The following is a 23,971-nucleotide window of genomic DNA, read 5'->3' on the forward strand; positions in this document are numbered from 1 at the left end:
TGATAGAGATCTTCCTGAGCACGTACTTTGATAGATATTTTAATAAGGTCCCTAACAGTATGGAAAGGCAAAGGACGAGAAATATTCTGCATGATTAAAGCACACTTTTTGCCAAGAAGACGGCTTTCTTGTTACCAGGAATCCCACAGTGGGCAGGAACCCACTGGACAACAATAGTTTTCTCAAGTGAAGCCAGGTTTTGTAGATTAAGTCGACAATCCATTATCCAATCAAAATAATGACAATCCAATATGATTTTATCCTGTGAGATGGGATTTTTATCTGAAACGATCGATCTCCAACAGAGCAGCTCGGGAATCACGGAGTATAACAGCTTTTGAGAATTTTTCCAAGTGGCATGGTAGCTGGTACAGAGCTGTACGAATCGCAGCAATTTCACCGTCAAACACAGAACCTTGGTTCACAGGGATGTAGAAAGAGGAAATTTCGGAGAAAACTCCGGCATCTGCATTAGGTCGTATTATACACATACTTATTTTCGTTAGAAAGCGGTTTCTGTTAAAGCAGTGCAAAGTGGTTACTGACAGGTGGAAGTATGCATTATCATGCAATACAACGCATTTGGAATAATGGTTTCCAACTAAATAATGTAAAATTAGAAACCGTCTGCTCAGCCATTTAAAAGTCAACTACACAGTCAGGCAATTAAGCCTGCATAACTGTTTTCACTCTCAGCTTGTATGATAAGCCTCATGTCCCTTCATTTAAACATCTGTTTACTCTTCCCATGATTAATGACGCAAGGAGATAATCGTCCCATCTTTAGCTTAAGCTGGAGTCACATTGTAGAGACATTAGGTATATTTTAAGGCCGGAGATATGGACAAAAAACAACCGCCTTCGCCAGGAATCGAACCACGGACCTCTGGAATACCGGCCCAGCGTGCAGAACCACTACACCACGAAGGCATGCTAGAAAAGTGGGAGAAATACTTTATAACTTCCGAAAGCTAACCTGGACAGCACGACAAAAGAAATATTTCCGGGAATATCGCTTTCGGGATATATAAATAAGTGATTTACGCGGAAACCAGTTCTCTGGAGAAAATCGTCGAGGGAGAGAGCTTCAAGGAAAATGCCCTACTACCTTTCACCTACCTTGACAAAATGTCCTGCTTACCTAGCCAGAACATCTCTTCCAAAGCGATTTCTCCCAAGAATTAATAAGTGGAAGGAGAACTAGAAGGTCGTTTCTCGGAAAGGTTTCCTGTAGCGTCTCTGAATGTGATAATCCTAATAAATTCCAAGAACACAATAAAAGCAAATGTAATCGAATGATAAATGTAAAGTAATACAATAATATCAAATGTAAGAGAACATTTATTTACACTACGGCTTGGCAGTTTAAAAACTATGCTTTGAAACTTTTGAAATAGAAACAACAGTTTGCTTGAAAATCTATAATTGATGCCACAAAATATATTCAGGTATAAAACTTCTTCTCAATCATTTTTATTTATTTCATTTGCTACACACAGAGAAGAAGAAAACATTTTATATTCCAGTAACATTCTTCTAGAAAGTTTTTTGTTCTAGTAAACTGAATCTAGTAAATTAATCTACTAAACACTTATGTAGTAGAAGATAGCATGCCTTATCTATAACATTGTTGGCTCACTGGTTGAAGCATTCCCATGTATTACGTACACACAATGGTTCATATTTGTTTCCAAAGGCTTCTAATTTTTAAGTTGATCTGCGTAGATCTTATAATAAATATTGCAGATAGACTTCAAAGTTGTTCTAATATATTACTTTGTCTCAAATTTAGAGCCTTGCTTGTTTTAAAATAAGTAGCACTAAAATATTCTTTGCAATAAAATAATTTGTTCAAAACTGTTAATCAGTAACTCTTATAATAATTAAAACAATCGAATGTTTTATCGATATATTTTAGCAGACGACGTGCTTTGTTTTAATTTTTTGTTTTGAGTGAATATTTTATTCATAGTTCCATATCTGAAATGAACATGTAAAGGACCTATAAATTAAGGGAAGATGTGTTAGAAATATAATTATCCAGTATTTTGGCAGAGGTGATGAGATAGTAAACGTGTTCAAAGTTCCCAAAAAGTCCTTTATGCATTAAAGCATTTTTCGTGTTATAAAAAAATGGAAGTTTCATGGAAATACTGAATATGCACTAATGTCCGGGTCACATTCCAAGCTAAAAACGAAAGAATCTTGAGATTTATCCCACGAAAATTGAACAATACCCAAGTTAGAGCTGTAAAACTTACACCGGATTTAGAAAAACAATTTTCAATAAAAGTTAATCATGAAATGATTAGAAGCACTTGCATACAATGGGCAATCAACAAGAAGGAAGTGCTTCATCATCAAGGAAACAAGGAAAATATATTTCTAAATCCATGTAAGCAAACATTTATCATACTGAAACAATGATGTACTTTTAGACTAGTCAAGATTTAATATGTATTTAGATCCGAAGGTGGAATTACTGTGAGGTAGAAACTAAAGAAAGAATTTAATTCGGAAAAACTATTGCTTACTGTTAAGCACGAAGGTTCAGGCGTGATGATTTGGATATGTTTCACTGTTTCTGGGATGGGAAATTTAATTTTTCTGGAAAACAATGTGCATCAATACAAATATGTGAGTATTACTAATGAAAGCCTGGAAGCGTATGGAATATAACTTCGAATGCAAAATACATTCAAGTTCTGTCAAGATAACGATCCTAAAAATGCAGTCCCAAATATTCACTTGTGATTATTATGAAACTTTCCTGAAGTTATCATAACTGCTCGTATTCTTCAGACTTCACGTATGGCGTGTGTTGAAGCAAAGCATAACGAAATACGATACTTCTTCGAAGGCTGTATTGAAAGCAAGTCTTAGGGAGAAATGGAAAAAAATGGAATATTCTTACACGAAACCATTAATTGAATTCATGCCAAAGCACATAAAAAGTACGATTTTAGCTAAAAGATGTCCAACAAAGTACTGAATGTCCCGTCATTTTCATGTTTAATTAAATATAAATTGTTTCTTCAAAGTATCCGAATACTTAAGTGAGTTCACATACAGTATTCGGTTTCAGACTTTTCTAAATAGACATTTTTAAAAAGTCTATATCCCTACTATTAGCTCACAATCTCCCTATATCTTGTCAAATTTTCAATCGTTAATAAAATACTTTTTATTCATCCACTCAAGTTCAAATACATTTTTTTAAACTTGTAGTGGATGACACTTGCTATTAATACAGTTTTTTCACATATTAAAGTTAATTCATACTTATTATTAGGTTCCTTGCAATAATGAAGCATTACAAGAAATGTATAGAATGAGAAATTATAGACCACCGTCAGCTTCATAAATTAGAAACGAAAAAATGTTAATAATGTTAATAAAAAATAATTAAAAATTGTTCTTTCTTGACCTAAGTAAGAAATCACTTTAAAAAAAATATATTACTTATTAATGCTAAAAACTCTTTTAATAACTTCTTTTAAGACAAGTATTTTTAAGGACCATAGTCGGGGAAGATTGTATGGGTTCAATATAAAAAAGGAAAATAGTCATTTTGTTCATATTTAGTTACTGATAATTTCTAATTAAATCGAAAAACACGAGTGTCTGAAAACAAATATGATCCACTGTATGTGATACACCATTTTCAAATGTGCAAATAAATTTCGTTGCATATAAAAGTCAAGTAAAATAGCAAACGACAAAATGGCGAAGGTAAAAATTTACTCTTACAGAAAAGGAAAAAAATTTTTATTTTTTTATTAACTTAAAAATAGCGTTTCATTTATTATTAATAATATGGATATGCATCATTAAAAAAAGAGAATAAAGAAATACCGTATCAGAATCTTCAGTAAATGTTTATTTGGAAATTTAAGGTAAAAAATAACTGTGTAATTCTTTGAAGTTTTAACAAAGTGCGTAAATCACATTTGACATCAATATTGCTCAGAAAAATTATGCCATATTTCAAAGCGTTGCAGTATATGAATTCGCGTATACCTTCGGAACTTTTGAACAAAATACTCTAATGTTTGGCAGGTAGTCCTAGAAATGCATATACCTTAAGACGATGATAACAATTTTATGGGTTATGATTTAAAATTGTTCGCAAATATTTTATGAAAATTGTTCAAAAATACAAATTGTTAAAATAAATAAGAGTAAAAAAGCAATGAATTTTATATGAGTTAAACCTAAATTTCAAATTATGAAAGACGAAATCAAGTAAGTTTAACTTAAAAAGCGATATTACTAAATATTGTATTAGCGAGCAAGCCCGTCAGATGATAGTCCGCCATAGCTGCTGCCAAAGTATAAATATCCTTAGTTCGACTTTGACGTAAGATCGACATTCTGATCACATTATATGTCTACAGGATAAATTTTAATTAATAGTTTGATGTATTACAGTATATATATATATATATATATAAATATTTAAAGATTTTTCCTAAATATCATTCATAAGGCATTGGATATATCATTGTAGAAACGGTAGAAGAGCGTTGACAAGAAAAGGGGGGCAGGGAAGAGCAATGAGTCAAAACGCTTTGGTAAAAATGTTCTAAACGAATCGGATCGCATGTCCTTCGAAATTCTGCTTACTTGTAAACGTAATTAATTCGAGCAGACGTTCGGGAGTTGCTCAGCCTTAGAAGGCGAATTCCAAGCTGTTGTAATTTCAACTCCTACATTGTAGGGAAAATAACTGTCGACTATTTATCTGCTTTTAAATAAGCGTTAATATGTCTTAAATTACTTTAAATGAGACAGGAGTTTTAATTCTCCAACCACTGTCGTAAACATTGTTGGACTAGGCTGAACTGAACGAGATCTTCAGATCTGTGACAACTGGAATAAGTTTTTTCACTTCTGAAATGTGAATTATTTTGGTTTTATTTTATATCAGCTAACAAATATTAATTTTAATATTTTTAAAATTGTATTTATGTAATAAAAGTGCATTGAATTAATGTAGGTTTTATCCCAGTTCATCTCAATGAAATAAATATTGTAATAAAATTTTACATGAACGTTTTAGTTTCACAATAGTTATAAAAATCATATATTGCAACATACAAAATAGAAAAACTGTTTTCATTTTTTTCTCGTTTGTGCATTCGCTGTAATAGTATTTTTAATTTTTTTCAAATTCTACTGAATTCAGTACGCGATTTATTTAAAAGAAAGCAATTCTTATTCCCATTCATAGGATTTGTATGCCATTTTACAAACCATATTTGAATAAAATATTAATGAAGATATTCCAAGAAGTTTTAAATTATCAAATATATTACGTATTAAATGAGTCTAAAAAATAGAAATACATAAATCTTTTGAAGCATAGAAATTCATAAAATGGATAACTTAACCAATGAACAAATTAAATGAAATTCTTCTGAATCATTTATAATAAGTCCAGTGTTAATCACTGAACAGTTACTAGTGATACTCTTACATAGCCTATTTTATTATTTGCTTATCCATGTTTTGTTTTTAAATATAAAAACAAAACATGGATGTGAAATTTTACGATAATTGCCATATTGTGACACAGCCATCACAGTTTAGCAAAATATGTTTCCTAAAATCGTATCGCGAACATCTGACTAAACACAAGATTGTCACGAAATTCTTATTAATAAACCAGCGCTCTATCAACAAAATCAACTAAACAAGGCAATCATTTAGTATATATATTAAAATAATTCAGTGTGTTTCCTTAATTTTGGTCAATTAATACTTTTGATTATTCATTTGATTTAATAAAGAAAAGCCCATTAAGAAAAATCAGTACTGAAATGGGATAAAGGAGATCAGAAAACAAACACAATAACATGCGGAAACATTCTTTCAAATTTTTAAATACTTATTTCTTTCGTATGATTATTTAAATAAACAAAGCATGCGTAGGTTATCTGCCTAAGGATGAAGAAAAACTAAAGAAAGAATTTAATTCGGAAGAATTTAATTTAATTCGGAGGGATGCGTTTGTAAAGGACTTTCTGAGGGAAATTGGCTGGCATTCATGCTACGCCTAGAGAAAAAGCCCATAAATCAAACATGCAGCCATCCTATTCGCCTGGGTTCTGACCCAAGACGAACAGTCAGTTTTCAGTAGACTTAAATGGGAATTAAACAAAAGAGCAGTACTGTCCCATGCATTATCTTAATACTGCCAAATGTATTAGTAGAAAGATATCAAAATTGCAGAAAATTTGTGTAGCAAATTAATGAAATCAAATAGCTCACCTTGATCTGTTACCCTTAGATTTCAGTATTTCTTAATGTGACTAAATGTTTCCGTTAAACAAAAGAAACAATTCATATTAAACCAACATGTTCAAAACCAGCAAAATGTTTAATTGTTTCTTACTAAATACCACACTTTTTGGGTTCATATCTGTGTTCAAACCTTATGCCGAGGTTTGTTAAAGCGTATAGGCATAGAAAATAGTGGTTTAATTTTTCAAAACTTCTGAGGTGAAATCAGCTGTCGAACTTCTCGATGGCAATCATCATGAAACTTTCAAAGTTGATCAAGAACGTGAACGAAGCAACAATAATGTAACGACGCAAGTTTTTACATTCTTTTATGTAACATTAAATGTGTAAGTGCTTTTATGTAATATACACTCGTGTGCAAAATTAAGAGAATTTGCAAATTATGTCTAATTTTTATTATTATTGTCACAAAGGTACTAATTTTGCAGCCCGAGAATTATGCAAATATTCAGAGTCGGTTGTATAAACGTACACGTGCATAACTCCGAAGCAATGACAATCCAAGAGGATATAAGTTCACGACTGGGGTTCGGCGATTTTTGTGCTCGTACTCCTTCACAATATTCGCCATGTTTCTCGCAAGAACTAGGTAAATTTTATAAAGCTTCCACAATGAGCTCTCAGAAATGTATCGATGACGAAATGAAATGGCGATTTGTCGGCAGATGGTAGGCAAGCCTATCATAAACCCGTGTATTTAAAGAGCTCAGTGTAACACATAGTGTCTTTAGCAATTTGTGGTAACAAATTCAGGACACTGGATTCATATCGAAAAGACCCGGATCAGGTTGAATAAAGGTCCTTATTTCGCACATCCACAAGCGACACAAGATTTTTACAACGTAGACGTGCCCAAAATTTCAGGAGATAGGAATGCATGCCAGAAGACCGGCTATTTATGTCAACTCATTGCAGCACACAGGAGAACGCGTTTAGTAAGATCCAAAAACCATATGCAACAGCCTTGGACCAGCTTTCCCTAGGGAACTGTGGATTTTACATATTAGTCGAGATTCCGGCTGGACACTGAATCTTGATGTATATATATCTGGCGAGAGCATAAACTGCGGTACCATACCTTCCTCTCCAGGGAAAAAAATCATTACTGTGATGGCGGTGTAGTAGTTTTGACACGTATTATGTTAGATGGCTGCCCAGCGGTGTATGTGTTTGATAAATGTTTCTTGACTGCTGTGAGCTATAGACAGGAGATCTTTCAGTTTCATGTTCGACTTTTCAGGAACGCAGTTGGTCCTGGATTCTTGTTAATGGACGACAACATTGGTCCGCATTGGGACTCAGCTGTTTGACGATTAAATGAAAAGGGAGAATATTCACCGCATGGATTCGCCAGTCAGATCTCTTAACTTTAACACCACAGAGCATGTCAAAGACGCTCCTGGGAGGGCGATTTGATTTCGCCATATCCCTCAGCAGAGAAACATCCCGGTGTTGAAATGCTTTACTGCAGGAGTGATATTGACTGCCACGGGAACTCCTCAACTGTCTCCTGTCCTGTCTGCTATCAATTTTCGTGACCTGTCTGGCTGTAAGAGGGGACCATACATCATAATAGACTTTAGTTCAATATCCAATCCTCATAATTCAATCATTTAGTTCAGTATAAAAAAAAGGAATTTTGGTCATGCCTGCACTATGAGCTTTACTGATCATCATGCTTACTTAAAACAACTTTTGAATGTTAGATCTCTTGCTCTGTTATAAATGAAAAGGCACATAAATTTTTATTAAAATCTGTCCATTAGTTTTTCAGAAGTTCGACAAAATGCGCAAACTCTATTCATTTTGCACACGAGTGTGGATGTGTAATACATTTATACATGATAAATAATGTTATATGCATTTATTTTTACTCTTTAATATATTGAAAATAATGTTTTGCATTGACCCTACAGAAATGTATTATCCGAACTATCTGACGATTCTGACGGATTTAGATTAAAGGAAAGGATTTTTACCATATAAAATAATTCAAACATTTTTTTAACTATACACCAATATTTTCTTCAGCTACCTATTATACAATCCAAAATATTATGCAATCATAACTTATGTATGTTATATATGTATGATTATTTTACGATTCAATAAACTATTATAAACGCACATTTTCAGCAACAACGTCACTGGATGATGCTTTCAGACACGGAAGAAAACAGCAGCTGTGAACGAGACGAAAAAGAAAAATTTGAAACTACAGGGATGAGAGTTAAAGTATACAAGCGTCGTTTTTGGATGCTCTCCTTATTCAGTTCTCTCTCTCTGCTATGTGGTATAATGTATCCCTTATATACAATAACAGCCGATGTAACAAAATGCTACTATAATGTTAGCCAAGAAGCAGTGAACTGGACAGGTCTTTTGTATATGGTAACATATATCATTTTAGTCGTTCCCGTCTCCTCCAGTATCCATAAAATTGGTCTCCGGAAAACTCTTTTATGTATTTCGCTATTTAATACTATAGGTAAGATCATCTTAATGTTTCTCTTATTTTAATTGTATATTTAAAAGTTTAAAACATTTAACTATACAGTGGAAAAAGGTAAACATGAATTACGATTTATTTTAGAAATTAAATCATAAATAATAACATCTAATTTTTCATGTAAAACATCAGAGTTATTAATAAGTCCAATATTCTGAATAACAAAGTAAATTTATTTTCAGATTATTACTGATAATCATTGTTTGATTACTGCAGTTATTATATTAATTTATTACTCTGCATGTGTGCCAATTCTTGGTCTAGTATTTCTTGAAGCTGGCAAAATAATATGTCAATACTTTGCATACAGACAGCATGTCAATCTAAAAGGCTAACACAGATTGCATAAATAAGGTATAAGTTTATGTAGCCCGAAAACAAACTTCCACTTTGTACAAACAATTAGTTTTATTTAGAAAATGAGAAAGTTACAACGGTAAATTAATGTTTTCTACCTGACACTTAACATCTCTTCCCTCCTATCATCCTTCCCACTTCAGAAGATAGCTTATTCGCTGTGATTATTTTCAAAGATGACTCAAGGTGAATGTCAGTAATTCTGGGCTTTACAAAAGGCATTTCCTCTTATACGCGTAAGCAGCTATTCGCACCAATAAATACTTCCAAAAATGGAAATAATGCCATTTACGAATGTTTAGTGTTTAGTAACCTGGCTGGTAAACATTTGTAAAATTCAGGCATCCAAACTTCATTGAATTTTGCCTTGAATTCTTAATCGTACTTAATCTCGATTATTTCCATTTGAATACGATTAGGTACTAATTCTATATTTATTGAGAAAATTGAAGAAAACAAAACAACCTTGTTCTCCAAAGACTTGAAAATTTGCTGAACTTATTTCAAATACAGATTTAAGTCTTAAGTCTTAAATGTTTTTCCGCGCGTTATTACTATGCGGTTTCAGCTAAACTTGATTTTTTTCATATTGCATATCAGAAAGTTCGTTATATCTCCAATTTCTATTACATTTTCCAAAGACTTAGATCATATCTCAATTCTTTAGCTTGGTCACTTGTGTTAGCAATGATCTAATCTTTTGCTTGCGGTTTGAAATTTAAATCGGAAACGTGTTTGTTATATCGACCATGATGGAAAAATTCGGCAACCATACTGTATTAGAAAAAAAAACTTTTTTCCAGATTTGGGGTTGTTAAAAACTGGCGTATTTCTCCTTTCAAGTCCCAAAATCGTTTACGAACCTTATAGTATGGTAGCCAACGTACCTCGATAGGATAGTATTCGCAGCTACTGCTGGAAAAAATCGTGCGTCGATGCAATACGAAAAGTAAATTGAACATTGGTGAATGTTGTGTTATAAATATTTATGCATAATTAGAAATTTAAAAAATTAAAATCGACGTTGTTACTAAACTTTTCTTACACTGATTTACACAGACTAGGCTGCATGCAGTCTGCAGACAATAGTTTGCAGTGCATAGCCTAAAACAGTGGTGTCCATCCGGTGGCTGGCGGTCGCCTGGTAGTCCGCAGTCCTATCTTTAGGAGCCCACCAACCACAATCACAGTATATCGTGATGAGACAAAAACTTTACTCTAAATCCTAATGTAAAAATCAAAAAAAAGGTACACGTGATGTACAGATCCGTTGTATTTATGTTTTACTAAGTCGTACCTTCACACTGTCCCATTTTCGCGGTTTCACCTGCGCGGCGGAGTAGTATTAGAGTGCCAGCTTTAACGCAAGTCTTATTCGTTCCTGACGTCGCTTCAAATCCGCATAAACGATGAATCACTCGTGACCATGCGCTCGACGGTTGTCGGTTAGGTCAATAGTGCCAAGTCTATCGAAGAGAAAGAAAACATAGGAGTTCAACAACGAATGGGAAGAAGAGGTGTTATTTACAAAGGTTAGGGAGAAATCAGTTTGTTTATTATGCACTGCTTCAGTAGTGGTACCAAACCAATCGAATATTGAACGTCATTATAAAATTGTTCATACTAATTTCAAGAGTAAATAACTACTCGTGTCTGTTTTAAAAGCTAAAACTGAGCTCAGTGTCGCAACAACCGTAGTAACCCTAGGCCTACAATGCTCCGATATCCTTTTCTTGACCGTGGGCCCTGGGGTGCGTGAGCATATACCCTGAACAAGTCGTCAGCTTGTCTCAGGACCCCCAGTGTTTAGTACACAAATGAACTTAGTTTACATTTTATCGATCCACTCAAGGGATGAAAGGCTGAGTCAACCTTGCTCAGCCAGGATCTGCGGTGCTGCTGCGCGATGCGCTAGCCACCTGGCTGTTTTACGTAGACATACAGTTCACACATTGACATCTTTTCTAAAAACTCAAAAATCAGTCTGTTTACTCCCAAAAATGAAGCAAAGAATCACACAAAGGTATCCCTCAAAGTTACGTTCTTACATCACATAAAAAGGCATATTCATACGGTGCCATTGTAAAGGGAGCTATGCTAGGAATGTCAGAGGTTTTATTTCACGAGTTTAAAAACAAAAATGAAATAACCTCAGGTGTAATGAAATGGACTTCAGGTGTAATGAACCTCAGGTAAAATGAAATAACCTCAATATGTGCCTCTGTTACGAAACACGATGGTACTACGTGTGGACGGTAAGGCGAACGACGTCTAAGTACAAATGAGATCTGCTTTGGAAAAATGAAAGTTTTTCCCTTGCAGTTAGATGAATCCACCTATGTTACTGACTCACTGCAACTTCTGATGTTCATGAGAATGGTGCTTTCTAATTTCTCCGTCAAAGAAGCGTTTTCAACTATACTGACTCTGGCGAAACACTCTCGAAGACAAGATATATATATGATGCATTTAAGAAGTATATTACTAAAGACAACGTACCAATAAAAGAACTTTTCTTAATCACAATCAAAGGTGTCTGTCCATGATTGGAAACAATACTGGGTTGGCTGATTAGACTCTGTTGGCAGGATGACATATTTTTCAAATTTAATTCATATCACTGCGTTAATCAACAAGAAAAATCTGGCCTCCAAAAATCTCAAGCGCAGTCACGTAATAAAGGTTATTGTACTCATCTTTAATTTTATGCGAGTACGGCCTCTGAATCATCACCTTTTTAAAACTTTGTTTGACGAGCTACATAGCAAGTATGGTGATATAATTTATCATTTAATCTGGCTGAGTGTTGACAACATTTGTTGTAATGCTGTCAAACACTAAAATTTTCTTATATCCAAACAAATTTATGACCACTAATTGGATGACATGAAGTGGTTTACTGACTTGACATTTTTAACTGATATCACTGCAAAATTCAGACATAACTACCATGTTACAAGGAAAACACGTGTCGGAAGGGATGAGCTCAATATCTGCTTTTCTGGCTAAAATCGGTATGTGAAAGGATAACTTATTGGAAAACGACTATCAACATTTTCCGGCATTTATCCTCATTCTAGACTCGAAATTTATTCTAGAGTAGGATTTATCAAAGCATGTTGAAAACACTTCTGTTACTTAGCTAAGAATTTAAAAGAAGATTCCAAGACATATTTTTTAAGGAGCTCATTTTATTGTTCACAAAAAATCCTTTCTTGTAACAAGACATAAAGTAAGTGACTTGGTAAATGGAAAAAAAAATCTAGTTTTATTAGCAAATCGGAGGCTGAATTAAAGGTTATTATTCTTCATACTGATAAAACACTCAAAATCACAGAAAATAAAAACGACGAAGTTTTTAAACAAATTTACTGTATTAAATGCGAAAAACATTCTCAGGTGTGCACTAAGAGTGAAAGCGTTTTTTTTTCCATCAATGCGCCTCAATTACCACTGATGGTAATAAAGAGGAAGTGCAGAAATATGTTGACCCATAGCCTGTGAAAAACAACATGGTGCTGGCATGCCTTGTATCAGAATACGCCAAATTTAAATAAGTTGTCAAAGAATATTAATAATCAAATATCCCATTAATAACAAGTTAATGACTTATTGAAGTACTGACTTAATGAGATATTTGGCAATTTAGCAGATACATTTTGTATTGTTAATTAATTTATTAGTATGTGCTTTTCTTTATTTTCTAATTTGAAATAAAATTAATTTGTACCTACTTTACATTAGCGTTTTATTAGCGGATTTTTTTTGTACGTTGGTATTAATTTTCCTTACTATTTGGAAACACAAAATCATCCAGTAAAATTACACTAGCGTATAGTAATACAGTTTGATACAGATTATTATAATTAATGTAAACTGAAATCCTATTAATCCTGCTAATTAAATACGAATATAAAATGATAACAGAAATTTATGTTCAGTGAAGTTTCGCTACAAAGAATCCTGTTTAGAGGAAATTTCCGGATAGTTATAAATGAGTATTTTAGTGGTATATAATAGTTTGTATTGAGGGTATTAGTCGTGTGACCTCTAGATGGAATAAATACACTAAGGATCAACCTATAGGTCTTGGCTATGGATCAGGGCAATAAATTAAAATAGGTATTGAAATTAAAACTAACTCTAACCAAAATGATGTTATCAAAGCTGTTGGTCATCATTGCCAGCAATTGTGTTGAGCTCACTAATTATTTACCAGTCGAGAGCCACTCGGGAACTAACCAATAGGTCACCAATGTCGAATGGAACAGCACGTTTATATGGAATTTTTCATTTATACTGTAACGGAGCTTATCAGATTATTTGAATGCTTTGATTACTGGGAATTTATTAGTTAACTATAATTGTCACCTGATCCAGAGGTTGATGGTCACCACTTCACACCTATTAACAGAGATCATCAAGCCAAGGTAGCTAAAACAGATCGATTATTTTTTAATTAAAATAAAAGTGAAGCAATTTTATTACTTTATGAGGTCTGAAATCTTTCACTACTGTAAACTGTGACCAAACATTTGGTAAACCTAAAGCACATTTCGTCATTTCTAAGTAAACAGAGACTTAAGAAGGTTTTAAAAAACGGTTTATTTAAAACTAAAGTGAAATGAACAGAAAGCCACTTGATGATTGCAAACCAGCCAGCATTTATGGCGAGAAACTGAAACGTAAGTCAACGTAAGCTAAATTTAAAAATCTAATAGCCTAAGGCTACAGAGAGCAACTTAATCGTGAAATTGGTTCGGAATTTACCGGAGTAAAAATTGGCAAGTAACAATAGAGTGAAGACAGGACATGTTATCTAGAATAGCAAGCCTAGTAAATTGGCCTTCAAAAGGCAAAATGCTCTGACTTAAAAATCTCAAACCCTCATTTAAATACAGGGTAGCTAATTTGCATTTTGGTGGGAAAACAGAATGAAAGAAGTAACAGTAAAGATTCCATAAATTAACTCGCTAAACAAATTAAATGAACCTCAGAACTTAATACCAAAGACTTACAGACTGGAGATTAATCTACAAATTACTAGCTTGGAGTAGTGGAACTAATTTTCAACAAATTTTAAATTAAAATGAATCGTACATCAATGCACATTAAAGCTTTTGCTCATTGGTGACTTATAGGCTGCCTGCTTGTGGTTTATAGGTTAGTTATGATAAGTTATGTTTTAGTTACAGATACTACGTTATGGTTACCGATGATGAATCCGTGCAGTCACGGTCTATGGCTAATGCAGTAAATTTAGATAAATAACTAGACATAAAATGAAATTGAAAGACTTTAAACAAACGATAACTTGACCGATAAACCCATGGTCATCAGTACGCCCAAAATTATTGATCAATGGTTTTTCAGTTACCAGTGCAAAACAGTGCAGTAAATTAAGATAAATTATTAAAATAAAATGAAATCGAAGGACAACGTTCCTTGTGAAGGCAGGATAACCTTACCATCACACGGAGGATCATTAGTAACTGTACAATCGTTGGTTACTAATGATATATGGGTTTTTAGTCACCAGTGTAAAACAATGCAGTTAACTCAACTATTTTTTGTTAACTGAAAACAAAGATCACCGTTAACTGAAACAGAATGACACTGCTGGCCGTCAGAAGTTTGGCCTTTGGTGATTTATAGGTTTTCAGTCGCTATTATGGGGTAGTGCAATGTTATTGCCGTAATACTTGCCAAAGAAATGGATAATACTCTTAGTAAGGTAACGTACAGCAATGATACAGAAATTTTGGGTATATTTCGCTAAAAAGGTTTCGAACTGTTGATATGGAATTTTGAAATGTGTATATTACTGCTTTTCTTTAAATACATTTCATTATGTTCTTCTATTTCTTTTTTATTTAGCATCCGCCTGCCAGTTTGCCGCTCTAAAGCCTAACAATTTTCGTTATGTTATGGTAAGTCAGTTCCTTGGCTCTTTAGCTAATGTTTCTGTCTTGGCTCTTCCACCTGTGCTCGCTGCCGTTTGGTTTCCAAGTAGACAATTATCCCGTGCTTGCGCTTTTGGAGTTTTCAGCAATCAGGTAATTTCGTTGTGATTTAAGCTCAGTTTGTGTTTAATATAATTAGCTTCATTTTTCAATAATTCCAAACTGTTATAAAGAACTTTTTAAATTTTAGTAGTCTTACAATTTGCTACAAGTGAGATACCATATAAGTTCCTAACTTGAGTTTGCATTACATTTGATATTCCAGATATCCAAAGGGAATAACCTTGCCTTTTCCCTTGTACATTAAATACATTCCTATTAAAATATAGTGTGCCGTTTTTCAAAATAAGTTGCTGTTATAGGTTTATGTGTTTTCAGCAATTAATGTTTGATTATTTGCAAATCAGTTTACTAACATCAATTCTGTTTAACCAAATTTCATCATCGGGAAAGATTTCTTAACCAGTAAGTTATTCTTAAATTTCCCATCAGGAAACCACACGAAAAATGGACCATAAAGCCATGACGATTGGTTTGCCAATTACACAGTAATTATTTACATATTAATGAAATGAGAATAATACTTATTTATTGATTGTACTAGAGTAAACATACCCAAATATAAAAAAATACATTCTGTACACATTTTAACTGCATAATCTTTCCATTTCGATGGGTGTTGCATTAAACAAATTTAACATTGTTTTCAAGCAAACAAATGATAAAATCTTCTATGCCCGTTTCCAAGAACTGACTTTTTTTTTCTAATTACGCATTTCAACATAAAAGAAGATACTTGTTATTAATCAAGTATAGTTGTCAAATGTAATAAAAGCCTTCAAGACAGTTTTCAGAACTTTCCCTTCTTGTTTGACAACATAATTACGCAGTATCTTTGTTTTTCAAAGAAGCTATTCTGGGAGGCTTCAGTGTACCTCTACACCATAATATATGTATCTAAGGTAACATAATTACTGCTAGTAGAAAAACAAGTTTTCAAAGATTTTTTACAAATTTTCTGATTTCTAGACAAAACTATTTTTCATTACACATGTGAATTTTCCTGTAATTTAACTTGCCTCATGATCTCACCTCCATTGCCTGGTTCACTGCCTTATAGCAACGGCAATGAGTTGATTCAGCTGCATCACGGAAACAGTTATTCGGCAAAAAGAAACGAATGTTCAACTTATATCATATTATGCCTTTTTAGATGGGAGTTGGTTTAGGTTTTCTCCTTACTCCTTTTGTGGTGTCCAATGACTGTTCAAAACCAGAGCTGATAGAGGAAGGGAAGTTTAAAGTTGCGGTTACACTTAGTGTACTGAATATTGCAGTATTAGGCCTAATATCGTTGAGTAAGTAAATTATTGATATCATTTGTGCTTTTAAGAAAGAGTTGACTCATTTTTAATACTAAAGAAATGATGTTAAAAATGGTTATCTTTTATGAAATAATTAGCTTATTTTTTATACTTTTTAGATTTGATAGTATAAATTATATTTGAAAATATTAAATTGAAATTTCTTTGTTGTTTGGAAAGGTTATTGTAAACTTTTTGCATACTTCTCTTACGAAACTCTAAGCTCACATGTTTGTTCTCATATGCGATTTTAAGTACCCTTTTAGGAAGCTTAACCAATTTATTTTTATTAAGTTTTTGCTTTTATCCTGTTTATTAATTGGTAAAAATTATACGCATTAAAGAATAAATTTGCTTCCAGGAAAAACTGCATGCAGATTAGTCGAGTCTAGCAACATACGTTAATCATTTTGAAAAAATTTTTATACTTTTAAGTTATTTCTATTGCATAAAATTAACTTTTAGCATTTCAGAAGGAACCTTTGCATCCACCAAGTGAACTCAAGAATTTAAGAATTCAAGGGCAGCACCATACATAACTTCTTGTTTGCGCACTGTAAAAAATAATGATTTTCGTTTGCTTCTTTTACTGCATGGTAAGAGATGCTATTATTATAATTTTTTTTAATTAATAAATAGTTATAATAGATATAATATTTAGAAAAGTTAATTTTTTAAAAATCTCGTGAAATATTTATATATATGCTTTTAGATTAATTTTGCAACCCAAGCACTGTGTAACACATTTCATATAGCCGATGTGTAAAAAAATTGAAGTAGTTTTACTGCTTGGTTCTAAAAATTTTTAATGAAAGCTTCGCTCTTTACATTGTTTAAAATTAAGCTGAAACATAGTTAATTCAAAGCATTTTAACACGAATTTCAATTTGTATTACATATTTTAAAAGGTTCTATATAAGTAATTATATTTTAAGTAATTTTATTTCATTACTTGAATGTTTCTATTCTGATTAATTATATTTTATTTCTTGAAAAATTCTACTTTAAGTAACTCTACCTTATTGCTTAAAATATTATGTTTTATTCTGTTAATCTAAAAGTTTCCATTTTAGTAAAGATTTTGTTTTAAGTATCAAAAGATTCTAATTTAAGTAATTTCCGCATAATACTTACTAAAATTTGCAGCTGTAGTTCTTTTTACCATATATCACAATAACAGTAATAATATTTGGAAAACATTACAAAATTATTAGCTGTTTACCTGTTTTCACGTTTGACGTTTAAAAGTTGGAATAATATGATACAAATCAGTGCTATGTAAAATACTCCGTTTTATGTTAGTTCAATGATAGTAAACGGCAGAATGTATAATTTTACAACAGAAATGATTATAATCATTAATTAGTATTAAGGAAAATATGTATAGAATTTAAAGCATAATGTTACGAAATACAGAGTTTTCTTTTCATTATTGACAAAAAAAAATTGGAATTTGAAATGAATGTTATGACAAACTATTAGACACAATGATGATAGAAAATGGAATTGTTAGCTTTCGAGCAGAATGCGACATACAAAAGAAGTACAAACTCTAAATTACAAATATAACTATTTTTCAACGACAGTCGAAGTACATACTGCGACTCATCATTACACGAAAATAGGTCAAATGAGACAAACTTTCTGTAGATGCTTAATAGCCCAAAATAGATTATTCATACTGTTTGTGGAGAGATAAAAACCTATGGATCTCAAGGACATCTTTGCAAAAAGATGTGTTCTAGTGTACATCGAAAGATGTTTAAGCCAGCTAACAGTGATTGTTTATTTAATTAGAATCATCAGTGGACAGACTGGTTAAGATCGCTGGATGCTGGTAGTTACAACCAAGGTTCGAACCATAGCGAGCCGACGGGCTGCATGGTTGGGTTTCCTGGTTTACCCGTGTATAACATGAATACGAGCCAGTTTTCCTTAGAAAGTCTTCTGCAAAGGCATCCCTCCCACTAATCCCCGTGTGCTTTGCCATATTCAAATAATCTAACCTAGCTTCGATTATTGGCTAGCAAAAATCACACTATTGCCTATTTGGACATTATTAAATTGTTGGCTGTTTTTGTTTGTTTGTTTCCTAGTGGCGGGCGCCCACCAGCGGCCGAGCGGTAAAGTCGCTGAACACTGGTAGTTCGGTCCGAGGTTCGAATCCCGCGAACGGACTGGCTGCATGGGTGTTTTCGTGGTTTTCCCCATGTATAACGTGTATACGAGCCAGTTTCCCTTAGAAAGTCCTCCACGAAGGCATCCTTTCTCTTAGGCAGATAGCCCTCGAGGCTTTGCCATAATCACACACACACACCCAGTGGCGGGCACTTGTCTATAACAGCTTTTGGCCATACCTAAGGCCAGAAGTGGTGGCCATTTTATTATGGAATAACCTAATAGGCGGCCACCGTTACCTCCTATGCAGGGACATACAATTTTACATCCATGCCTTTCCGGGATTCGAAGCCCTTCGGTATCGCAGTCAAGCTCTCCTAATCACTATACCGTCTAAGTGGTGTTAAATTATTGGTCGTCTATCATATTATTCATTCTATAACTATGGAGACAGGGCAAAGACCACAATTTGACTGTAATTAACTGTCTGCCAAATGATGAAGTATTTTTATATTGAAAATCTGTAAATCTGTAGCATAGACTTCCAAAATGTGATTATTTTCATCTGTGAATATGTTTTTTACAGCAAAGGTAAAATTTATTTTAAGCTATTTCAAAATTAAATACATTCAAAACTCAAATTTCTTATTCTACTTTTGTAAGATAACTTCTTTTTTTATTTTTGAAATAAAAAGCACAAAATGTTTCCTGTTTCTGAAAGATTAATTTAAGATAGTACAAATAGTTTGGGACTTAGGTTCTCAATAGTATGCTAAATATCGCTGACACATAACGATAATACAAGCCAGCAATAATAGTATAACTCAAGCCATAATATAGATTCAGCAGTAAGAGGAGATGGTGTTTGTAACACTAAGTGCAGAAAAATACGTAAAAAAAGTTACCCACGCAATCAAAGTACATACTTCAGGGTAAATAAAAAAAACAATTAATGTTCTCTCTTCCTTTCATTAAAGTTTCGTTAAAATATATATTTTTACTAGGAAGTGATCACGAGGAAGGACGGATGCACCATCTATTTACGATAAGTTAATCGATTTGAGCTAATCCTAATACCATTTGGGATTTAATAACATTCTTAATACCTACTTAAATTTAGTTCCATTGCGTGCAAGCATGTAACCTACTATGTTACAGCTATCTGCTGTCAGATGAATAATGGAAATAGTACAATAGCAGATCCTTTTGCTCTTCTACTGCAGACGCTCGAACACTATGTACTGTATAATAACAAGAAAAGGGAACAATATAAAAATTATTAAATTTATATTTCTCAACTGCTATAAATGTAACTATAAACTGCTTTTCAAATTTTCAGGTTTAATGGTTGCAACTTACTTTATTCTTGAAATATTACTGAATGAAATAGCCATTCTTTACTTTCCTGTAAGTATAATGAATTTTGAGTTTTAAAATTGGATTTTCCATCCATTATTTTCTTCATTTTCACTCTGTTGTAAATTTTTACGTACAATAAAATATTATTTGCTCTGATAATCTCTGAAAACTTATCAGAAAATATATTACCATAGGCCTTTATTTATTACAAACACTTCGAAAGCAGCCTAACATTCATTCGAAAAAAGAAATTTTTAGTATCCTCATGTCTGCTAATTTCCACAGTTAAGTCGCATGTAATGAAATATACATATATTACATAGTTAAGAAGCAGTACATATTATACAACTTCCCTACATAAAACACTTCTGATGTTTAGTACTAATATGTTTAATAAATTCCAACGAACTTGTTAACGAATAGGATGCTATTTACCACTATCAAATTTTAATTTGCTTTTCTAAAACACTGTTACAGCTTACGAATACAGCTTCTTATGTAATAAACTACTTACTTAGATTCCGAAAATTATAAAGGATTTGGCGCTGAGAAAAGAATAGCAAAGAAAATTTTTATAATGTGGGAAAACCAGCAACGGGAACATTTCAAATGCCGTATTAAGGAAAGAGGCATCAAGAATTAGTACAATGTAATGTGTTTAATTTGGTACCGATGACTTTGTGATGTACGTAAGAATGCTGATGGTGAACCTAAGAGCGGCTTGCAGTTACGAATGGATGAGAACATTGAAATATTTAGATTAAATGTTGCTGAAATCCGTTGCCTGTCTCTCCTTTAATCATAGATGAAGACACATCATTAAAGACCTTGCTCATCACACTGTTGTGGAAGATCTGGAAAACATTATTCCTGTTGTGTCATATAGGTATTGACTGCAGGTGAAAGCAGAATCCCAAATGGGAATTAGTAACCTAATAATTATAGATAAATTGTGTGTGGAGATGAAAACTTGGCGCTTTGCTTATATTCCTCTGATAAAACGGCAGTCATCTGATTGGGTGTCAGGAGGTTCACATAGCCAGGGAAATTTCACTTCCCGAAATCTCGAGTAAAGACCACATTGATCAACGTTTTTATTTGAAAAGAGCTAATTCACGAAGAATGTTTTATAGATAAATAAACAGAAAACTCCATAATTTATGAAAATAAAATAGATATTCTTCTGAAGAGATTTTAGCACATACGCTTCAAAACGCTCAACCACTCGACATTAACTACATGACTGTGCGTTCTCCTAGTCAAGTAATTTCTAACAAAGCTAAGTGTCCCGGTTCTCCACTAACTAAACTTTATATACACTAGATTTAGAAACTGTAGAAACTGGGAAATTTTGTCTTCCCGAAAGTAAAAGTTTCTTCTAAGCAGCCGTTATTTTAACAGAAATGAACATACTGAAAACCTGAAGCTAAAGACTTGGAAGTATTCCAGAAAATGAATTTTACAGAAGTATCGAGCAGCTCTACGAATATATAAAGTGTTGTATAACCGACATGTTATTTAAGACTTTCAAGAACTGTATATTGATTACTAGGAAGTAAGAACGTTGTTTAATTTAAATTTCGATGTTGTACGAGCGTAGTTTTAGAACTTTGTCGACGCGCTATGAAAGCATAATTTAATGTAATGGGAGATCTTTTGAATTTCTTTATTGCATCACTTACCAGCAGATAGGTCATGTCAACGTTTGATGAACATTTTATGTATGAAATATCAACCTTTTATGAACAGTATTTGTAGGAAATACCAACTTTTGATTAACACTATATATATGAAATACGATCGTTTGATGAACAGTATGTGTATGAAATACCAGCACTCGATAAACACTTTATATGTGAAACACTATAGTTTGATGAACACTACATATAAAATTATGTATTGGATAATAAGGATTTAATTTTTATTTAATTTTGCACGAGAACTGCATATAAAATTATTTGTTGGATAACAAAGATTTCATTGTTCTCCAATATTATGAGCTCATTTGTTTTCGTGCTAAACATTTGAATTAAAATTTGAAATAAAAATCAAAATATACTATATTTATTTTATGATTTATACTATGTTTTGGGTCCAGTGACCAACGTTACGTTTCCTTTACCGTTTCATTTAAGCGACGAAAAAACGTTTAACAATAAAATGCATCACTTTTACAATTTTCTCGTTTTAAAGGCTCATACTTTTAAAAATAGTGTATTCGTACAGCCCAACGATATTTTTAATTACTTTGGTTCATTTCAAGTTCCAGCGATAAAAATTTTAATTTATTTTTAACATTCTATAGCTTAATCTTTAATGCGAAGCATCTACAGATAAATACTGGAGCGGTAAGTCATGCTTTTAAATAACACAAAATTTCAAAGACTGTTCAAAGCAAGTGTTTCACGAAGGTGTCTACGTATAATCTAGCTGAACGTTTTAAATCATGTCTATGTGAGAATTCTAAAACGGAAAACGACATGTCAATTTTTTTATTTATATTACTTCCATGCAATGAGCTATTAACGTTCTAATAAAATGCTCTTGGCACGTTCGGAGTACATAGTTTTGCACTGCCTCTGAACAATTTTTCGTAACAGACAATAGTAACTCAAATACCGCTACTATTAGCAATTTTGTATAAGATTTCTAAAACATCTCTGGATATATGAATTAAAAATTTAACATTAATTGTTTTAATGTTTAATAGTAAATACAAATATGTTAATAGGGACAGAATTTTATTTCTAAAATTATTCAAGCAATTAATGAAAATCTGTAGGATGTATAAAATAACACTGATCAAAAGAATCAGCAGAATATGAATTATACATGCATTTTAGAATAACCTCTACTGCATTCACAGAAGTTTAAAATATGTTATGAGTTCAAGGACACGTTTCAACATCAACTTGCAATAAAACTAATTCGTAACATAACGTAAGAATGTTTTGTTCTTGCGTAACATCATTATAATTTATTTATTCTTTGTTCAAAAGATGTGCAGTCGTCCTAGCGGGGGACAAGATGGTACACAGCACGTGTGTGCTCAAATTTAAGGGCGGCAAAATGATTATCAAATATATTATACTTCTGTAAGAAAGGGCTGTATATTTTAATTTGCATGTGGGCGGCCGACAGTCTAGGATCGGAACTACCAGTCGTTGTACTATCACGTGGAGAACATGTTTTATAAACCATGCTTAAACGTTCAGGAAAGAACCAGCATTGTTCGTGGTAAGACACATATTATGAACGAGTTCAAATGCTCATCGCTTCAATACATCACCAGAATGTTCTACTGTCATAATAGCGTGTAGCCCTAGCACGGTTTATAATTCACGCATGCGCGATAGGTATATTTTCAGCATGGTAACCGTCGCTTGGCCAAAGAACATGTTTGGCTTAACGATGTATTCACAATTCAGACTTCAGCGAAGCGTAAGTGAAGTGTTGCAGAATGTGTGAAATTTGGACACTTTGTGCCCAATTATGCGACTGGGGACTTAAAAAAGCGTATGGGTTGAGCTTTGTTTCCAAATATGCGAGAATTTATTTACTGGGGACATGAAAAAGCGTATGGGCAAATAGATTTTGTTCTCTTTTTACTCCTGCTGATGATTAGGAACTGCTTAAATTAATGCTGCAGGTTTTTGTAACGTGCAATAATCAATTAACTTAACCATATTTTACATTTATTTTCAAATGTATTTTTGTTTGATAGTTCATCTTAAATTTACTGTTATCATAAAATTTCTTTTCAGATTAATGCTTTCCACAAAGGCATATTTATTTTTTATGCATTATCACCAACTTCAATCCAATTCTTAAATATAGAACAACTGTAGATATATGATGCATTGACAAAAAAATTTACATCATTATTCCCAAATGCCACTGATCATTTCCTAAGAATTTGTTTAGTCGGTATTTACAATACTCCACGGTTGGCGATTCCGTATTTATATCCGTAATAACACTTTAGTTTGTGGAGC

The 23,971-nt window shown here is 32.8% G+C and overlaps 1 protein-coding gene across 1 annotated transcript in view; it reads left to right on the forward strand.

The window, feature by feature from the left end:
- Positions 1–23,971, forward strand: part of LOC146997785 (choline/ethanolamine transporter flvcr2a-like) — a 66,038-nt gene that overhangs the window by 19,943 nt on the left and 22,124 nt on the right. The window contains exons 2-5 of the mRNA XM_085814398.1: positions 8,443–8,794; positions 15,050–15,228; positions 16,349–16,493; positions 19,957–20,024. Coding sequence (XP_085670524.1) covers positions 8,443–8,794; positions 15,050–15,228; positions 16,349–16,493; positions 19,957–20,024 — 744 coding nt within the window. The remainder of the gene's footprint in view (positions 1–8,442; positions 8,795–15,049; positions 15,229–16,348; positions 16,494–19,956; positions 20,025–23,971) is intronic.

The sequence above is a fragment of the Stegodyphus dumicola genome, chromosome 4, assembly GCF_044657685.1.
Source record: "Stegodyphus dumicola isolate Sdum_Otavi_A_Nest chromosome 4, ASM4465768v1".
In the NCBI taxonomy this organism is placed as follows: Eukaryota; Metazoa; Arthropoda; class Arachnida; order Araneae; family Eresidae; genus Stegodyphus; species Stegodyphus dumicola.